At 46.8% G+C, this 17,568-nt stretch overlaps 1 protein-coding gene across 1 annotated transcript in view; it reads left to right on the top strand.

Annotated features, from left to right (window-relative positions):
• LOC8023308 overlaps positions 1–16,398 on the top strand; it is a 190,627-nt gene extending 174,229 nt beyond the window's left edge. The window contains exons 2-3 of the mRNA XM_029970349.3: positions 1,592–1,786; positions 16,248–16,398. Coding sequence (XP_029826209.2) covers positions 1,592–1,771 — 180 coding nt within the window. The 3' untranslated portion in view covers positions 1,772–1,786; positions 16,248–16,398. The remainder of the gene's footprint in view (positions 1–1,591; positions 1,787–16,247) is intronic.
• The last annotated feature ends 1,170 nt before the right edge of the window (positions 16,399–17,568 follow it).

Here is a 17,568-nt window from a genome sequence, read left to right as displayed (position 1 = left end):
GTTCTTCGCTAGACAAGACTCAGATGCGTCCGCGAGGCGCCTTTGAAGTGAACTGCACTCTGTAATGAACGGGTAATTCGGTTTCGTTTTCGGGGGGAGCGGGGGGGGGGGGGGGGGGGGGGCGGAGCAAGCTGTGTTGTTTTCGAGTTCATTCGCCTCAGAACACCAAGAGGAGCGCGGAGAAGCGATGCGTGCCGCCGTTTGAAGAACTACTGCTCGTTAATTAATTAAGGTCGTCTCACATGAGACTACTGTGTTTCCCCAAAAGGCACGAGTGTATGGTGTGCCCCGCACCTATCGCTATTGTTAAAATTTGGAAAGGGGAGTGACGACGATTATGATGTCAGTGATGACGACGACCAGGATGATGATGTCGGTGATTGCAGTAGTGGTTATAGTGATACGTAGTACAATTATTATGATAATTATGGTGCCGGTGTTACGTTGCACGGGCGTCTCTTAGACAGACATATATCAGAGAAAACGAGTTTGCACCCAGCGGACGTGGGTAGTGTTCGTCCCAGGAAACGTCATTTGTCAGACTAAAGCGTCTGACGTCACTCCAAGCGGTGGGGTTGTGGAAGATTCGCATCTGCAATATGTAGTCTGCTACAACTTGGTGCAATTACGCCATTGTGTCGTCGCCATATCCGGTTAGGTAATGACGGCATCGTGGTCCGTGAAATAAAATACTACTTACTCCGTCAACAAAAAAAAATAAAGCGCAACAAGTTTGGTTTCTAGTGTCGCAACACGCCATACATAGCGAGTATGTATGAAATAAGACATGTATTTCGACTATGTGAAAAAAAAAAAAGAGTACCGCATTATTTTTAGCCGCGAAAATAAACTACGCAAGGTCAAACACTTAATCGTTACCGAAAGGTATCGTGGTCCGGCCGGACCACATGCCGAAGGGTAAGAAATCATGCCGTTACTTGGTTCATTATAGTTACACACGATTTTTTTTTAAACTTTTTAATAAGAAATTTATTTCTTTTTCTGGTAGTTGGTGCCAATCATCTCCATGTATAATGGGCTTCGTCGGCCACCATTTTCTTATGCGGAGACCAAGTCGTCTGCTTCTTGCTCGGGAATTGTGGCGACGTCAGAATGACGCCGAGTTCTCTGATTGGCTGATTGAAAAACATAGTGGGTAGACCCGAATGCTGTAGATGCCTCGAGGTCCACCCACTATTTTTTTTAATCCGCCAATAAGAACTCGGCGTCCTTGTGACGTCACTGCCACTCCTGCGCAAGAACCAGACGACTTGCTCTCCTCATTAAACATTTCCAGGGAAAATCGTTTATAACTCTGGAATCAGAAGACGGCAAGCTCTGCACCATTAGGCTCTGGTCCGGACCCCTAGTGCTACATTTCGGCCGAGACTTCTGCGACAGTTAGTTTCATGGTTCGATGAAAAATACACTTTTCTTCGGAGACATTCAGTATAAAGAAAGATAGAGATAGAGAGAAAGAGAGAGAGATATGTTGTATTTGAATAGATTTGTAATCAGTTCTCCGCATGTATCGTGACGGCGGACCTCTGCAGCGAGCTCACGAGACCTGCTCTCTGTTGTGCCGATGCAGACGGCGTCAGCCAAGCGGTCCACCATGCTGCTGAGCAAGCTGATGCAGCCCTTGTTCAAGGCCTACAAGAACGACGCCGACGGAGGCTTCAGCTCGCAGATGGAGCTGCAGCGCAGGGGAGAGGGAAAGATGTACTGGAAGTGCTACTTCAACGCTGTCTCCTGCTTCCGGAGAAAGTAGAACGTCAACTCGCCGGTCAGTATACCGTTCGTTGACGTGGCTGCTGGTCAGTGATGGTGGTAACGCGTTGCAAGAAACCGTGCTACCGCTAACGGGTACCTTTCTTTTTTTTTTGGTAACTCAGTAACGTGCTCGTTACGTTTTCAATACAGAAACAAATAACTTACTTATGTTACTTATTTCGAGTAACGGGTAGGCTCGTTACGTTACATCTTCTTCCCCATCATTAAAAGAAATACCTTTTTCGTGTTCTTAGCCGCCAAATCATTTGATATTACCGTAAAATCCCGAGAGATAACCCACCTAACATCAAGAGCAAATCAGGTGAAAATATGGAGTGGCCTAACTTTCGGTGTACAATGAAGAAAATTTTAAAACATTACTATTTTTAGGTCATGTTCCCTTCAAGCTTGTTATGGTGGCGAGGGGCAACGAAGCAAGATAACTGTACTTCCCAGCTAGCAACGTCCGCTTATATTCCGCCATAGCTAACTATACGCATTTACGCCGAGGTCATCATTGACCCCAGTACTACTATTATTAGGAATCTGGAAGTATCTTTCGGTGTTTAAAAAAAAAATTAGAAAATCAAGTCAAAAATAGGGGTGGGCTATCTTTCGGGAGTGGGGCATCTCTCGGAATTTTACGGTATGCGTTTTTCGCGTTTTTCCTTGTGGGTTTCCAAGAGTTTCCGTTGAAAAAAGATACAATAAATATGATTTGTTTCTGTATGTACATAAGGTTTCTTTAAATATTGCGCTTATGTAACGTTAAAACGCTACAGCGTTTTAACTTGTAAATAATAACTACAGCAAGAATAACGTGCGGTACTTTTTACCGATAATTGTGACGCATTCGTTGTATTTTGAGGTAACGTAGTTCGGTAACGCTTTTATTTTATTTATAGCTAACGAGTAACCTATTTTGTTACTTTTTTTCTCCTGTAACGCCTACATCAATGATGCTGGCTCTAGAATGAAACCATTTGTCCACACTCTCAAAGCTGCTGCATCTACGCCGTCCTGCGATGCACTCGAAGTTCTCTGTAGAAGCGCGATCATACTATAAGGTGTCCCAATCGGATATTAGCCTGTAAAACAAGCCGGAAATATCGGCGCCTGCGCGCAAAAAGGACAAAACTTCACCGAAGTGCACTGAGAAGGTCATTTTTGTCGCGTGATATTTGAACGCGTGGTACTGTACCTGGAATAGATTAGAGAAAAAAAACTTGCCGAAGTCTAGGTCGGCCGCTTTGATAGACGACCGAGTCGGCGACATGTGGCGCCCTCTCCTGATAGACGCAGCGATCAGACAACGGAAAGCGCCGTCTGCTCGCTGCGTCTATCGGTAGATGGCGCCACAATCAAACAGCGTCGCTAACTTGGTCGTCCGCAAACGCGGTCAACATTAACTTTCGAAGGTTTATTTGCTTTCTTTTTCTTTTTTGTAGAAACAAAAATACGTCTTGAATACGTTAAAATTGCCCTGCTCTGCACATTCTGTAAACGGGTGAGCCCTCTACTGCAGGCGCCGATTTTTCCGGTTCGTTTTACAGCGGAAGGTCTTTTTGGAATACCCGTCTGCTTCTTTTGCAGGGATTGCGTCGACGTCAGAACGACGCCGAGTTCTGATCGGTTTCGACTGGAAGTATAGTGAGTAGACCTCAATGCTAGATGCCTAGAGTTCTACCCGCTATTTCGTTTCTATTAGCCAATAAAAGTTTGACGTTCTGACACCATCGCAACCCGTGTGCAAGGAGCAGACGAACTTTCGCTCTGCACATATCCCGCCCGACGTTTCCTCAACTTTCGGTAAATATAGTTACCGATAGCCTAAATAGGGTGTTGCTTTTTCTGTTCGCTCTCCTCGCGTAATGCCTCGTCTTTCGGCGCCCTATCGGCAAAAATCGGAATCTCATTGGCTGCCAGGGATAATAGAATTAGGCATTCGAACCACGCACGTCTGGGTTTCTTAAGCTGTCAGTGAGTGTAGTCCTTGTTGGTCTTTCATTATTAAGGATAACCTGCAAAGGGGTTGTTCTTTCTTTTGCCCTAGTAATATAATGTAATCTCGGTGGCAATTGGTAGACTCTACTCCTTGCCATTGAGATTGCTCCTTCTTGTTTTGTCTTTTAATAAAACAATAATAATAATGGTAATATCATTAATAATGTTGTTAATAATAACATTAATATTAAAATATTGATAAATCTTTATTTTTACGTTCCCACAAACAACATTAGTGTCCATAATGTGGTGCACACAAAGCAAACTAAAACACCGCACTACATCAAACATTAAAATAGATGTTACAATAAGAATATAAACAATAGAAAAAGAAAGTGAAAAAGCTACACGAAACCGGCCTTACAATGGGTAGTTCGAAAACATCCACATACGCACATGAAGCATAAACTGGTAAGAATTAACAAAGAAAAATATCAAAATGGGCCTTAATTCTCGATGAAGGAGACACAGAAGACATATATAAGATGGGTAGAAAGTTGGCACATTCCTGCAGGCCCTTGAAGGGACATGAAAGTCTAAAAAACGCACTAAATCAATTGAATTCACTTCAACCGTGTACAACTTCGTCAATGAATATAAATTGTCTGTATTGTCTCCACACCGCAAGCTTGTGCGACGAAAATTGAACAAGTATAAGGTTTCATGGTGGTAAAAATATTGTCTTCCAATATAACGGTCGTACACAATTCTAGTCCTTCGATTTTGTATATTTTTAATTGCAACAGCTGGTGATAAAGTTAAGAAAATCCAAATGATAAAGTGAAATTCTAATCTTGACCTCACTAATGTCTTAAACAAGTGTAGCATGTAAGTTGGCGTAGAAAACTGCCGACACAATCGTGAAATCATTCCCTGCACACTAAGTGCTGCGCTAACGATTAAAGGCACCTGGGTATTGAAGGACAGTAAACTATAGATGGATACGTAAAGAACGAGCGTGTTGTTAAAGGGGCACTGAAGCTGATTCTGAGATCGTCCTTTTGTGGTGACAACTCAATCTAGACGCTCTAAGTATCTCAAAAATCCCGAAATTAGAATCGTGCGTAGCTTATTTCCTGGTTAAAAGCGTGTTCAAAGATCGCGACACGTCCATTTTGGGAATAAGTTTCTTCCGAGTAAAGTGGTTATCCGGATGTTTTCCTACCGAACTCTCTTCAAAACGAGTTATAATTATTCGGAATCCGGGCGTATTGTAGGTCTTTGATTGGTCCACACAATGTAGTCCGCGAGAAAAAAGAGTCCCCATGTTTTTCTATTGCCCTGAGATGAATAGGCGGTTTTGTTATATAGTACTTGGTATATGCGCGAATTAATACCTTTTAAACAATATAAGATCGAAAACGACCATTCTCAAAAAGGACTTCAGTGCCCCTTTAAGGGATCTGAATATGAGAAAGGGACAAGGGACGGAGAAAAACGGCAAACGACAACTTCCATTTATTTTATTTATTTATTTCATAATACCTTAAAGGCCCCATTACAGGGCATTACACAAGGGATGGGAAACAAAAAGTTCAATATAGAAACAGTAACACAAACTCGTGAGCAGCGACACAAGGAATGGAAAACTAGATATTTCAATATATTAACATACCGTAATACAAACCCGTGAGCAGCGATAACAAAAAGACAAATAAATGCTAAAAAATAAAAAAAAAATTAAATACAGGTTATTAACATGCTAAGACTCAGCATCGTTTACACAGGGATCTAAGTGTTCACCTAGTAGCTTTTTTAAATACGTCCCCCTTGTCAGTTGTAACTATGTTATCAGGTAAAGCATTCCATTCTAATATTGTCAAAAGGAGAAACGAATTGGTGTAGGAGGCGGTGGAGGCAAATATGGGCTCTATTTTACAGCTGTTGTCTAGTCGTGGGAAAAACGAAATGGGACGTGGGAGTAAACTTTTTCTAACCGTAGGGCTGAGGTGTTAGAGCTTGTAAAGCTGAGTCAATCGAGATATCTTCCACCTTAAAGCGAGCTCAGGAAGATTCGCTCGCTCTCGCAAACCAGAAACACTAGTGTAAAAAGAATAACCAGAAAAAATAAATCTCAGACCTCTATTTTCCACACTTTCTAGTTCTCGTCTGAGGTAGTTTTGCCATGGGGATTATACGGATGCAGCGTACTCTAGCCTTGAGTGGACTAAATTTAGGTACGCGATCTCTTTCACTTTAAAGGGGGGCGAGTCTTAAGCTCCTTCGTAGAAAACCCAGTGCGCTATTCGCCTTAGTGATTATGTGATAAATATGAGTGACCCATGTTAAATCGCTTGTTATATGAAGACCAATATCTTTGTAGGATAAAGCACTACTGAATACTGTGTCGTTAATATTGTAGGTGTAAGAGGATAGAATAAAATACGAGAAAAGGTTAGCACTTTGCATTCATCTCAGTTCAGGGACATCTGCCACTTGTCACATAAATGAGCAATGTATGATAATTCGGTTTGCAGGGATGAATGATCGTCAGTATTCGTGATTGTGCGATAAATTACGCAGTCATCGGCAAAAAGGCGGATAGTGGAACAGACACAGGGAGGGAGATTATTAATGTAGATTAGAAAAAGGAGTGGTCCCAGTACGCCCCTTACAAAAGAATTATATCTGGCCAGATCTGAAGATTTCAGATATGGCACCCATATCGAAAATTCGCCTCATATAACTTGATATGGTATATCTGCCAAATATAGTCTGATATCCACGGCCAGGTATGGAAATCTCAGACCTGGCTAAATATGGAAATTCCAGATCTGTCCAGGCATATCAAAAGAAGGACACAAGCCTGAAATCAGCACCTTATTTCATTTTATTGTCTACAATCCTCCCAAGTGCACCGGCCCGCACTCGAGGAATCATGGGAACGGTGATCCTTCAGCTCCCTAGTGATTGGCAATTTTGACCAATTTTATGGTTATACAGTTTGGAGTGCGATTTGGAGTCACCCTGAACAATCGTCCCATAAAGCCCAAGGACCTGTCATATTACCTTTAAAATTTCTCATCAATGGCAGCGTTTATGATACTGTGCATGCGATCCACTTTTCAACCTGGCTGAGCCGCAGAAATTTCTTTCAATATTATCATTCTCGTGATTGTTGTTTTAGCAGGAATTACTTAAAAGCCGAGAAATCACAACAACCAAAACCTGGATTTAGCTCGGAGTCATCGGAGCTGTTTGTAGCATTTTTAGCGTTTCTAACTTAATTGCAGCGTCTTTGAAGCTGTACGAAAATGATGATAATGTAAGAGATATGTCTGCAGCTCATCCAGGTTGAAGGTTGGACGGAATGCACAGTACTGACATTGACGAGATATTCTAAAAGTCATATGACAGGTCCTTGGGTTCTATACGACACTTGTTCAGGGTGACTCCCAATTACACTCAAAACTGTGTAACCATAGAATCGGTCGAAATTTTCGATCACTGGGGAGCTAAAGGAACATCGTTCCCCTGATTCCTCGAGTGCGGGCCGAGGCGCTTGGGGGATTTAGCAAATGGTCTGTTCGGACGTAATGTTAACACTTCGAAATAATTAAGCTACCCTGAAATCCTCGTGAAAATTAGCACAAATAATCCCAAACTTAAGCTGGCCAAAGCTGAAGTTTGGGATTATGTGTGCTGACATTTAGCTCGCGAACAATGAGTCATTCACAGTTTGCTAACAAAGACCTTTTGTTTGCTTGTTTTTTTAACATTTTATAATTTGAAAGCCTTCCGCCAGATAAAGCTATACATGTGCCAGATAACGAAAGCAGTATATACCTCAGATAAGGCTGTATATATGCCATATAAGGCGCCATATACGCCAGATTAGGCTGTATATATTCCAGGTAAGACTTTGTACTCGCCAAATAAGGCTGTATATACGCCAAATAAGGCTGTATATACGCCAGATAAGGCTGTATATACGCCAGATAAGGCTGTATATGGGGCGTATATCATCATATAATATTTGATATGGCCAGGTATCCCCATATATACGATTTCCATACGAGGCTACCTTGAGGGACGCCCGATGTTACATTAGATCGAGATGACTCTTAGTTATTTGCGACGGCATATTGTCATGGGTGGTGACCAATAAACAAGAAATAAACAGAAATAAATAAACGTTGAATGTGGCGAACTTGTGCCAAAAATAAAGAAGGAAACAGCGTTGCGGGCGTTGAAGTCGGCGTGTCAGCAGAGTCGAACGCTGGGGCGAAACTGAATCCTGCTTGCCAGGCGGAGCCGCTTTTGTACACGCGTTGGCTTCTGGAGCATTCGATGTAGAAGGTTCGACGCGTAGAACATTCTAACCTCGAATCAGCTAGACGGTTCTCGAATTCACCAGAACATCACACTACAGTGTAGACAAAAATGCGTAGCCGCGGCCAGGAATCGAACCCTGGCCTTCCGCGAGGGAGGCAAGCGCGATAACCGTTAGGCTACGGCCGCGCTGCCTACTTGGCGCGCGGCATTACTCCCCCCTTAAGAAATGCATCGCCCCGATGCAACACAAAACAAAACAAAGCACATAAAAAAACGGCAAACTAAAGAGTCATTTGAAACACATAAAATCCACAGTCCTATCGAGCGTAGTGCGGCTTTAGGCGCACGACCTGGACGACTTCAGGTCGTGGTGGGCGGCGTGATGATGTTCTTGTTCCGTCGGGCATCACCTCGTAGTTCAGCTCGCCGAGGCGACGAAGTACCTTGTAGGGTCCAAAGTACAGTTTCAGCAGTTTCTCACTGAGGCCGCGGCGACGGATGGGCGTCCACACCCACACGCTGTCTCCGGGCTGGAAGTGAACGTCCCTGCGACGAAGGTTGTAGCGGCCCGCGTCGACGCGTCGCTGGTCTTGAATCATGAGTCGGGCGAGCTGGCGGGCTTCTTCGGCGCGTTGAGTAACCGCCTGGGCGTCGTCGCTCTCATTGTCAGATGGCTCATAGGGCAGCATTGCGTCCAGCATGGTCGTTACCTTCCGACCATGTACCAGCTGGAAAGGGGTGAATCCAGTGGTCTCCTGAACCGCCGTATTGTAGGCGAACGTGACGTAGGGCAACACCTCGTCCCACGTCTTGTGCTCTACGTCGATGTACATAGAAATCATATCGGCGATTGTCTTCTTGAGTCGCTCGGTCAGCCCGTTGGTCTGCGGGTGGTATGCAGTGGTTCGACGATGGCCGGTGCCACTGAGACGAAGGATCTCTTGCGTCAGCTGGGCCATGAACGAAGATCCACGGTCTGTGATGAGGACTTCAGGGGCGCCGTGCCGGAGGACAATGGACTCAATGAAAAACTTGGCGACTTCAACAGCCGTGCCTGCTTGAAGGGCTTTCGTCTCGGCGTACCGTGTGAGATAATCGGTGGCGACGATAATCCAGCGGTTTCCCGACGTTGACGATGGGAAAGGGCAAATCCATTCCGATCTGCTGGAACGGCATAGACGGGGGAGAAATCGGATGCAGAAGTCCTGACGGCTTCGTTGGCGGTTTCTTGCGTCGCTAACACTCGTGGCATGATCGAATGTATAGGTGAACGGTCTTCGGTAGCCCCGGCCAGTAGTACTTTTCTCGAATCCTGGCGAGCGTCCTGCTGTAGCCAAGGTGTCCAGCCGTTGGGTCGTCATGGCATCCTTGGAATATTTCGTCTGGAAGGTTGGCAGGAACGACCAACAGCCATGCTGTGTTGTTGTTGACGAAGTTCTCCTTGTACAGCACCCCTCGCCGCATGGAGAATGTATGCAGGATTCTTAAGAAAGCACGGGGAACCGAACTCGCTTGTCCCTCTAAGTGCTCGATGAGCGCTCGCAGTTCACGGTCGTCTCGTTGGAGTGCTGCCATGTCGCTGACGTCCAAAGCGCCGAGGAAACACTCATCGTCGTCGTCTTCGATACGGGCAGGACCGGCCTCGACAGGACCTCTTGACAGGCAGTCGGCGTCATGGTGCTTCCGGCCGGACTTGTACACAACAGTCGTGTCGAACTCCTGCAGTCGTAGGCTCCACCGGGCGAGGCGTCCGGAGGGGTCTTTCAGATTCGCGAGCCAGCAGAGCGAGTGGTGGTCCGTGACCACGCGAAAAGGACTTCCATACAGATATGGGCGAAACTTTGTTATCGCCCACACGACAGCAGGGCACTCCTTTTCAGTTGTAGAGTAGTTCCTCTCCGCCTTAGACAGCGTCCGACTCGCGTATGCGATGACTCGCTCTGTCCCGTCCTGCCTTTGAACAAGCACCGCGCCAAGTCCGGTGTTACTGGCGTCCGTGTGGATCTCTGTATCAGCGAACTGGTCGAAGTGGCCAAGAATCGGGGGCGTCTGGAGTCTTCGTTTCAGCTCATCGAATGACCGCTGGTGTTCGTCTGTCCATTCGAACTTTACGGCGTCCTTCGTGAGGTGTGTCAGCGGTGCGGACAGCTTGGCGAAGTCCCGCACAAATCGTCTGTAGTAGGCACAAAGTCCGAGGAATCTTCTCACGGCCTTCTTGTCAGACGGCGGCGTAAATGCAGCCACGGCGCGGGTGTTCTCAGGGTCAGGAAGAACACCTTTGTTGCTCACGACGTGGCCAAGGAACTTAAGTTCACCATAGGCGAATCGACACTTTGTTGGCTTGAGTGACAGGCCGGCGGTCTTGATGGCTTGAAATACGGCTCGAAGTCGTTTCAGGTGCTCGTCGAAATCTCCTGAAAATACCACGACGTCGTCGAGGTAGACGAGGCAGCTCTACCATTTCAGAGCTGCCAGCACGGTGTCCATGGCACGCTGGAAGGTGGCTGGCGCAGTACAAAGCCCGAACGGCATCACTTTGAATTCGTACAGTCGTCGGGAGTGACGAAGGCAGTTTTCTCCCGGTCGCGTTCGTCGACTTCAATCTGCCTGTAGCCACTCTTCGGATTCATCGATGAAAAATATCGGGAGTGGCGCAGTCGGTCTAATGTATCGTCGATGCGGGGGAGCGGATAGACGTCCTTCTTCGTCACAGCGTTCAGTCGACGATAGTCCACGCAGAACCGCAGGGTTCCGTCCTTCTTCTTTACAAGGACGACTGGGGACGCCCATGGACTTCTTGAGGGTTAAATGATGTCGTCGTCGAGCATTTCTTGGACTTGATCCTGAATCACCTTCCTTTCCTTTGAGGAGATTCGATACGGCGACTGGTGGACAGGGAGCGCGTCGTCGTCGGTAATAACGGGATGTTTCGCCATTGGTGTTTGGCGAACTTTCGACGACGTGGCAAAACAGTCACGGTATTCAGCGAGGAGATCAACCAGCTGCTGGCGCTTAGGAGCTGGGAGCTCGGGGTCAATGTCGATCGGCGGCGGCGGCGCGCTGTTCTGCTGTGACGACGAGGTTTCTACGGAAATTGCGGTGACCAAGACTGGCGCCTGAAGCTCCTCAATGTGGCCCACTGTGGTACCCTTCGTTAGGGGCTGCGGCTCCTCTCGGAAGTTTGTCACAAAAACAGTTGTACGTCCTTCTTGGAGATCCGTTACGCCTCGTCCGACGCCAATTCCTTTCTCAAGGAGCAGTTGGACGCTGCCTTCTAGAAGAGCTTCACCGTGCATGGCTGCGTCGGTTATGACGGTGACGAAAACACTCGACCGCGGCGGTAAGTTCACATGGTCGGCGATAACTCGGATCGCGGTTGACGTCGTGTTGGTCTCCACCGGCGGTAAAACAGGCTTTCGCAGCGTCAGCTGGTTTGCCCCGAGGTCGATGACGGCGCAATACTCGCAGAGAAAGTCCATTCCGAGGATAACGTCCCTTCAACAGTCTTGCAGAACGACGAACTTCACAGGGCACGTCTCACCGTGGATCTCGACGCGAGCAGTGCATCTCCCGACTGGTGTGATGAGGTGCCCTCCGGCGGTTCGTATTTGTGGTCCATCCCACGGCGTGGTGACTTTTCGAAGGCGGCGGGAGAGCCTCCCATTCAAGACTGAGTAGTCTACTCCGGTGTCCACGAGCGCTGATGCGTCGTGGCCGTCGATGACGACGTTTAGGTTATTGGACACCGTTGCAGGAGCGTCGTTTCGATCTCTGGAAGCCTTCGAGTGGAGGCCCTCCGACGTTTGTGGAGGATCTTGGCGTCGGTCGTCTTTGGCAACTCCACCTCCAGGGGTCGCCGCGCCTAGTTTCCCCGGCGAGGAGCGAGGGGTGACAGGCTTTCACGTCGGGGTCGGTGCATTGGCGAAGCTGGACGTCGCGGTGACGGTGACCGGAACTCTCGGCGGGACGCAGGCTCGGGTGACTGGGGTCGTCGCAGGTACTCGTCGATCTCCCGAGGGCGTTCACCATACCGGGGGCGCGGGTCGTTTGGGTGGAACCCCCACAGCCCGGGTCGTCGGTATGGGCATTGGCGGTAGGTGTGGTTTGCTTCTCCGCAGTGGAAACACAGTGGGCGTCGGTCGGGCGTTCGCCACACGTCGGTCTTCCGGGGTGCGCGGGGCTCTTGGGCGGCGTACTGCACCTGGTCGTCGCGGCGGTGGTCGTGCTGCGGCGCAGGAGAACGACGTCGGGGCGCCGCAACATAGGCTGGAGGAGGAGGCGGTGGCCGTCGGGCCACTGCGGCGTAAGTCAGGGCGGGCTCTTCGGGTGGTGCTACGCAGGCAGGAGCCTCCGGTTGAATTGCCCGCTGGACTTCTTCGCGCACCACTTCGGCTATTGACAGCTCAGCCGGTTGGTTGGCAGCAGGCAACAGCTTCCGGAGCTCCTCCCGGACGATGTCGCGGACGATTTCCCGAAGGCCGTCGACACCGGTGGCGTTCAGGTCTAGTCGGAAAGATGCGGCGGTTCGAGGAGCAGGCACGCCGGCGAGTCGATGGTAATGGCTTGCTCGGGCTGAGAGCGCTCGCTCGATGTTAGTGGCTTCAGTCACAAAACCGTCGACGGTTGTCGGGGGATGGCGGACAAGGCCCCCAAAAATTTCAGCCTTCACGCCACGCATGAGGACGCGAAGCTTCTTCTCATCGGCTGCCTCCGGATCGGCTCGGGCACATAGGCGCATGACATCCTCTACGAAGCTGGTCACGCTTTCGTTGGGGCCCTGCACCCTTGTTTGGAGAAGGTCCTCCGCTCGCTGCCGACGGTGGTGGTTGAGGAACGTTCGTTTCAACTCCGCGGCGCAGGACTCCCACGTAGTGAAGGACGCTTCGTGGTTTTCAAACCAATGCCTCGCAGTTCCTTTAAGCGCGAAGTAGAGATTGTGGAGGCATTGTTCAGTCGTCCATCCGTTGTGGCGGGCTACACGTTCATAGTGTTGCAGCCAGCCTTCAACGTCCTCGTGGACGTCTCCGTGGAAAGGCGTTGGAGTCCTGGGTGCGGTCGGCAGGTACACAACGGCAGAAGCGGCCGGGGTCTGCGCCTGGTTGGCCATCGTCGTCTTCGGCTTGGTCGTGGGTGGCAGAGGTCCGTGTTCCGGGGGTAGACCTCGGATGCGGCGACTTGATCGGGTCTCGATCTGGTCTTCGTCGGGTCCTCCGGAGCTTGGGTTTGGACTTGTACTGCGGGAACTTGGAGGGCAGCGCTGCACGGACATGTGGTACCCCTCACCTCCACCAGAGTGTCACGGGTGGTGACCAATAAACAAGAAATAAACAGAAATAAATAAACGTTTAATGTGGCGAACTTGTGCCAAAAATAAAGAAGGAAACAGAGCGTCGCGGGCGTCGAAGTCGGCGTGTCAGCAGAGTCGAACGCTGGGGCGAAACTGAATCCTGCTTGCCAGGCGGAGCCGCTTTTGTACACGCTTTGGCTTCTGGAGCATTCGATGTAGAAGGTTCGACGCGTAGAACATTCTAACCTCGAATCAGCTAGACGGTTCTCGAATTCACCAGAACATCACACTACAGTGTAAACAAAAATGCGTAGCCGCGGCCAGGAATCGAACCCTGGCCTTCCGCGTGGGAGGCAAGCGCGATAACCGTTAGGCTACGGCCGCGCTGCCTACTTGGCGCGCGGCAATATTGGGAGAGACCAGGAAGAAATTCTGATATCCAGGCGATGATAAGGGGATAAATTTTAAAATTCGAAGTTTTGTTAAAAGACGATTATGAGGTATCTTATCGAAGGCTTTTGCAAAGTCAAGGAAGATGGCATCGACTTCTTTTTTTTTTTTTCTTTATCTTCAAGGTTAGAGTCAATGTTATGTACGAATTCTAGGAGTTGCGTTTCACATCATAGGCCTTTCCTAAATCCATGTTGATTAACGTTCAGAAGGTTATTGGACTCAGTATATTTTATGACATTTGAAAATATAATGTGTTCAAAAATTTTGGATGGGATACTAATGAGCGATATGGGACGATAATTAACAGGTGAATTTCGGTCTCCGGATTTATGTGTAGGGATGACACGGGAGATTTTCCAATCAAGATGAATGTAGCCAGAAGCAAGGGATTCACGGACAATGTCAGACAGGAAGAGAGATGATATGTGTTCAGTGTTGAATAGAATCTTGGCATTGATGAGGTCATCCCCTGTACTTGAGGAAAGCTTCTGATTTTCGATGGTTTTTGAAACACCGAACGGGTTGATAGTAATCACTTCCATTTGTGGGTGATTAGGAATATGAAGCTCCGGGACAGTATTAGGGTTTTCTTTGGTAAATACAGAGCAAAACTATTTATTTAAGAAATCAGCACACTGCTTGTCAGTTAAAGCCAGTCCTTCGATGTTAGTGAAAATGACAGGGGTGAGAGGTTTAGGATCGATCATATTCCAGAACTGTTTGGGATTATCGGACAATACTTTTAATAGGTCTTTTTCATAAAATTTCGATTTAGCTTTCGCAGTTTCTTGTCTGTATAATTTTTCACATTCTTCATATTTATACCGTGCCTCCTTAATGGCGGGCGATAGCTTAACTCTCTTAAATAACCTCTTCTTTTTGTGGCCTATTCATGGGTTGTGTCCGTCGGTTCTAATATTAACCAGGGGTACATGTTCCCAGTCTAAAAAGGATAAATTGTTTTTAAATTGGATCCAATTTTGTTCTACTGTGCGCCAGCGAAATGTTTCACGAAATTGTTCATCAAATATTTCTAATTCTGTGTTCGTTCCACAACTTCCATTAATGGATAAACCGAGGTCCTTGTTAAAAGGAACCCGATGGATCGGGGCCCCTCCTGGATTTTATATACTGTATAAAAATAAAGCACGTCTCGCTTTTTAGATAACACACTTTATTTAGTCTTTCGGGGGTTAAATTAGCAAGCGGTTTTTGGCACACAATTCAGAAACACGTTTTATGTCAGCTTGCAGAAGGGAGCAATCAGATAATGACTTCACATTTATAAAACAATTAAAATTATCAGCAAACAAAAGAATACTTGCATCGGTAAAACAGGAAGGAAGATTATTTACAAACGAAAGAAACAAAATTGGTCTCAGGATGAATACCTGGAGTACACCAGAAAACGATATGAGCTCGTCGGAATAGCTATCAGAAATGCGCAGAGTTACGACGACCGATTCGAGAGCCATGCAAGCCGAGCTTCTGTAGCAGTAAATTATGACATACGTATTGGAACGCTTTCGACATGTCAATAAAGATCGCGTCTCCTTGACACCACTGGTGCAGAGTAACTTTAAAACGAGCATACATTTGACTCAACTGACTTCCCTTAGAAACAAAACGTGTTGAGATGCAGATATCATTGGGCTAAGGTCAAAGTAAACACGCTTGTGTATTACCTTTTGCAAAACTACATAACAATGACACAGGACGGTAATTACGAACCAATGTCGAATCACCGTTTTTAAAAATGGGAGCAACTACAGACTACAGAGATTTTCCAAAGCTCGAGAAAATGCCCTTGTGCCAAGTTAAAAATCTGCATCGAAACAGGTGCGAGTAAAGAAGAGCAACCTTCTATAATAGACATAGGCATGTCATCGTGTAAGGTGACGACTGGTTATAAAAGCGGAAGTTCTCTAAATCTATAGAATTACACTTGTTCGGTGCATTTCAATCATTTAAACACGATGCCATATTAATCCTATTAACTAGTACAGGAATGTGTTCACAAGGTCGCCAATCAAGGGCACTTGCGACTCTGTTCTCATCCCGAAAAGGGGAAGGAATGGTAAAATGACGTAGTTGACTGTGAATACTAAATAGTAAGTTTGGTACCCCTGCCACACGGAAAAGTTAATATATTTTCATTAAATAATGCGAAAATTAATTAGCTCGCGGTCTTCAGGGATTATACGAGCCTTGCAAACTGATTTGTCAACCTCGTAATATAATTCGATCGAAATTACATAAATTTTGCCATGTGGCCGGGGTATAATGCAAAGGATTCAGTGACTGCACGTGGTATTCGCTGTGATGTGCAAGGGGACATTAAAATTAAAATCCGTTCACTTTCTTAATGTGCCCAAAACAAAGTTTTCGCTTTTTTTATTTTTTTGCTAGAAAAGAACATTCGTCGAAGTACAAATATTTCTTCTTTTTTTTTCAGGTTGAAACTGGACATTCGCTATCCTTGGACAAAAGAACCTCATCGCACCGGAATCGGCTACATGAAGTTTTCCCCTGAAAAGACCCTACACAAAGCAGAGGAAAACAAATACAAGAGTCCAAGATTCCTACAAAAAGAAAAGAAAGAAAAATACAAGACTCCAAGTTTCGTCTTCTTTGATGTCCGAGGGGCTAAAACTTAATTCAGCATTCGCAAGTCGACAGCTCTGTCGACTTGCGAATTTAAGGTTTAGAAAACTTTTCATTTGTTGATTTTAGATTGATTCCCCTGGCATAAGTGAGAAGAAACGCGTCGGATTTTACCGGAGTACAGAAGTTTCTTTACGCTAGCAAAGTGAAACCTGACTATACCCAAGAAAAACCACAGCATGTGATTCTTTGACGCGTGCCACAGTAAATCGCAGGACGTTAGCAAATTGTGCAATTGATTGTAATATTACATTTAAAGATACGTTTGATAAGTTAAATCGTTCGGACATATGACTAAATGCGTTGGAAACTGTGTATCCCCGAATAGGTTTTATTGGATAAAACATGCCATGGCCCTGTCAAATAGAAGTCTGCGTTGTAAAACTCCTGCGCTACCTTTTCCGTCGCTGCAAGCCGAGCTCGCTCGCTTGCTACACTGCTTGCCCAAGAGTGAAGGAAGCTCGGAAAACAAAGGGCAACCAGTGGTGAGAAAAAGTCTTTTCATAAAAAGTAGCTCGTCACGGTGCTCAAGACGTCACCGAGAGCGCTCTGGAGTACGTCACTTCCGACGCACGTGACTCGGCAGACATGGCAAAATTGAGAGGTATCGCGCAATAAAATAGATTTGTTGTTTTTTTTTATATAAAAGTCTAGCTTGCGCAAGGAAAAAAATGTTTTCGGTTCTGCATTTTATGAGCGACGAACTAATTGACATAATGATATAAATTGCGCCGTAGTCCCAGAATCGCTCTATGCCGCTTTGAAGGCAAACTCGAGACTCGAACGGCCATGCGGCAGCAATGTTTGGTAACTCCGTGTTGTGATTTTATGGCATACAAAAGAGACGGAGAGAGAGAGAGAAAAGGGAGAGAGAGGGAGAGAGGCATGGAAGTTGTTCATTTGTCCGAGACAAAGCAATTCATTGTGTGATACTGTCTGCTATGGTCTCTGTCAGCGTTCGAATTATACGGTGTGGTTTCGCAGTTGTCTCGGCTTCGGCAAAGGTTTTAAACTTTCAAATACCTTCTGGTGTCACGTGTGGGCATCGGGACTCGTACGTTGAACACTAGCTGAAAAAATCAGGCGCGACGCTGGCCAATCGCGGCGTTCAG

The sequence above is a fragment of the Ixodes scapularis genome, unplaced genomic scaffold (assembly GCF_016920785.2).
Source record: "Ixodes scapularis isolate PalLabHiFi unplaced genomic scaffold, ASM1692078v2 PGA_scaffold1__304_contigs__length_218370807, whole genome shotgun sequence".
In the NCBI taxonomy this organism is placed as follows: Eukaryota; Metazoa; Arthropoda; class Arachnida; order Ixodida; family Ixodidae; genus Ixodes; species Ixodes scapularis.
This window is presented reverse-complemented; position numbering and strand designations above follow the sequence as displayed.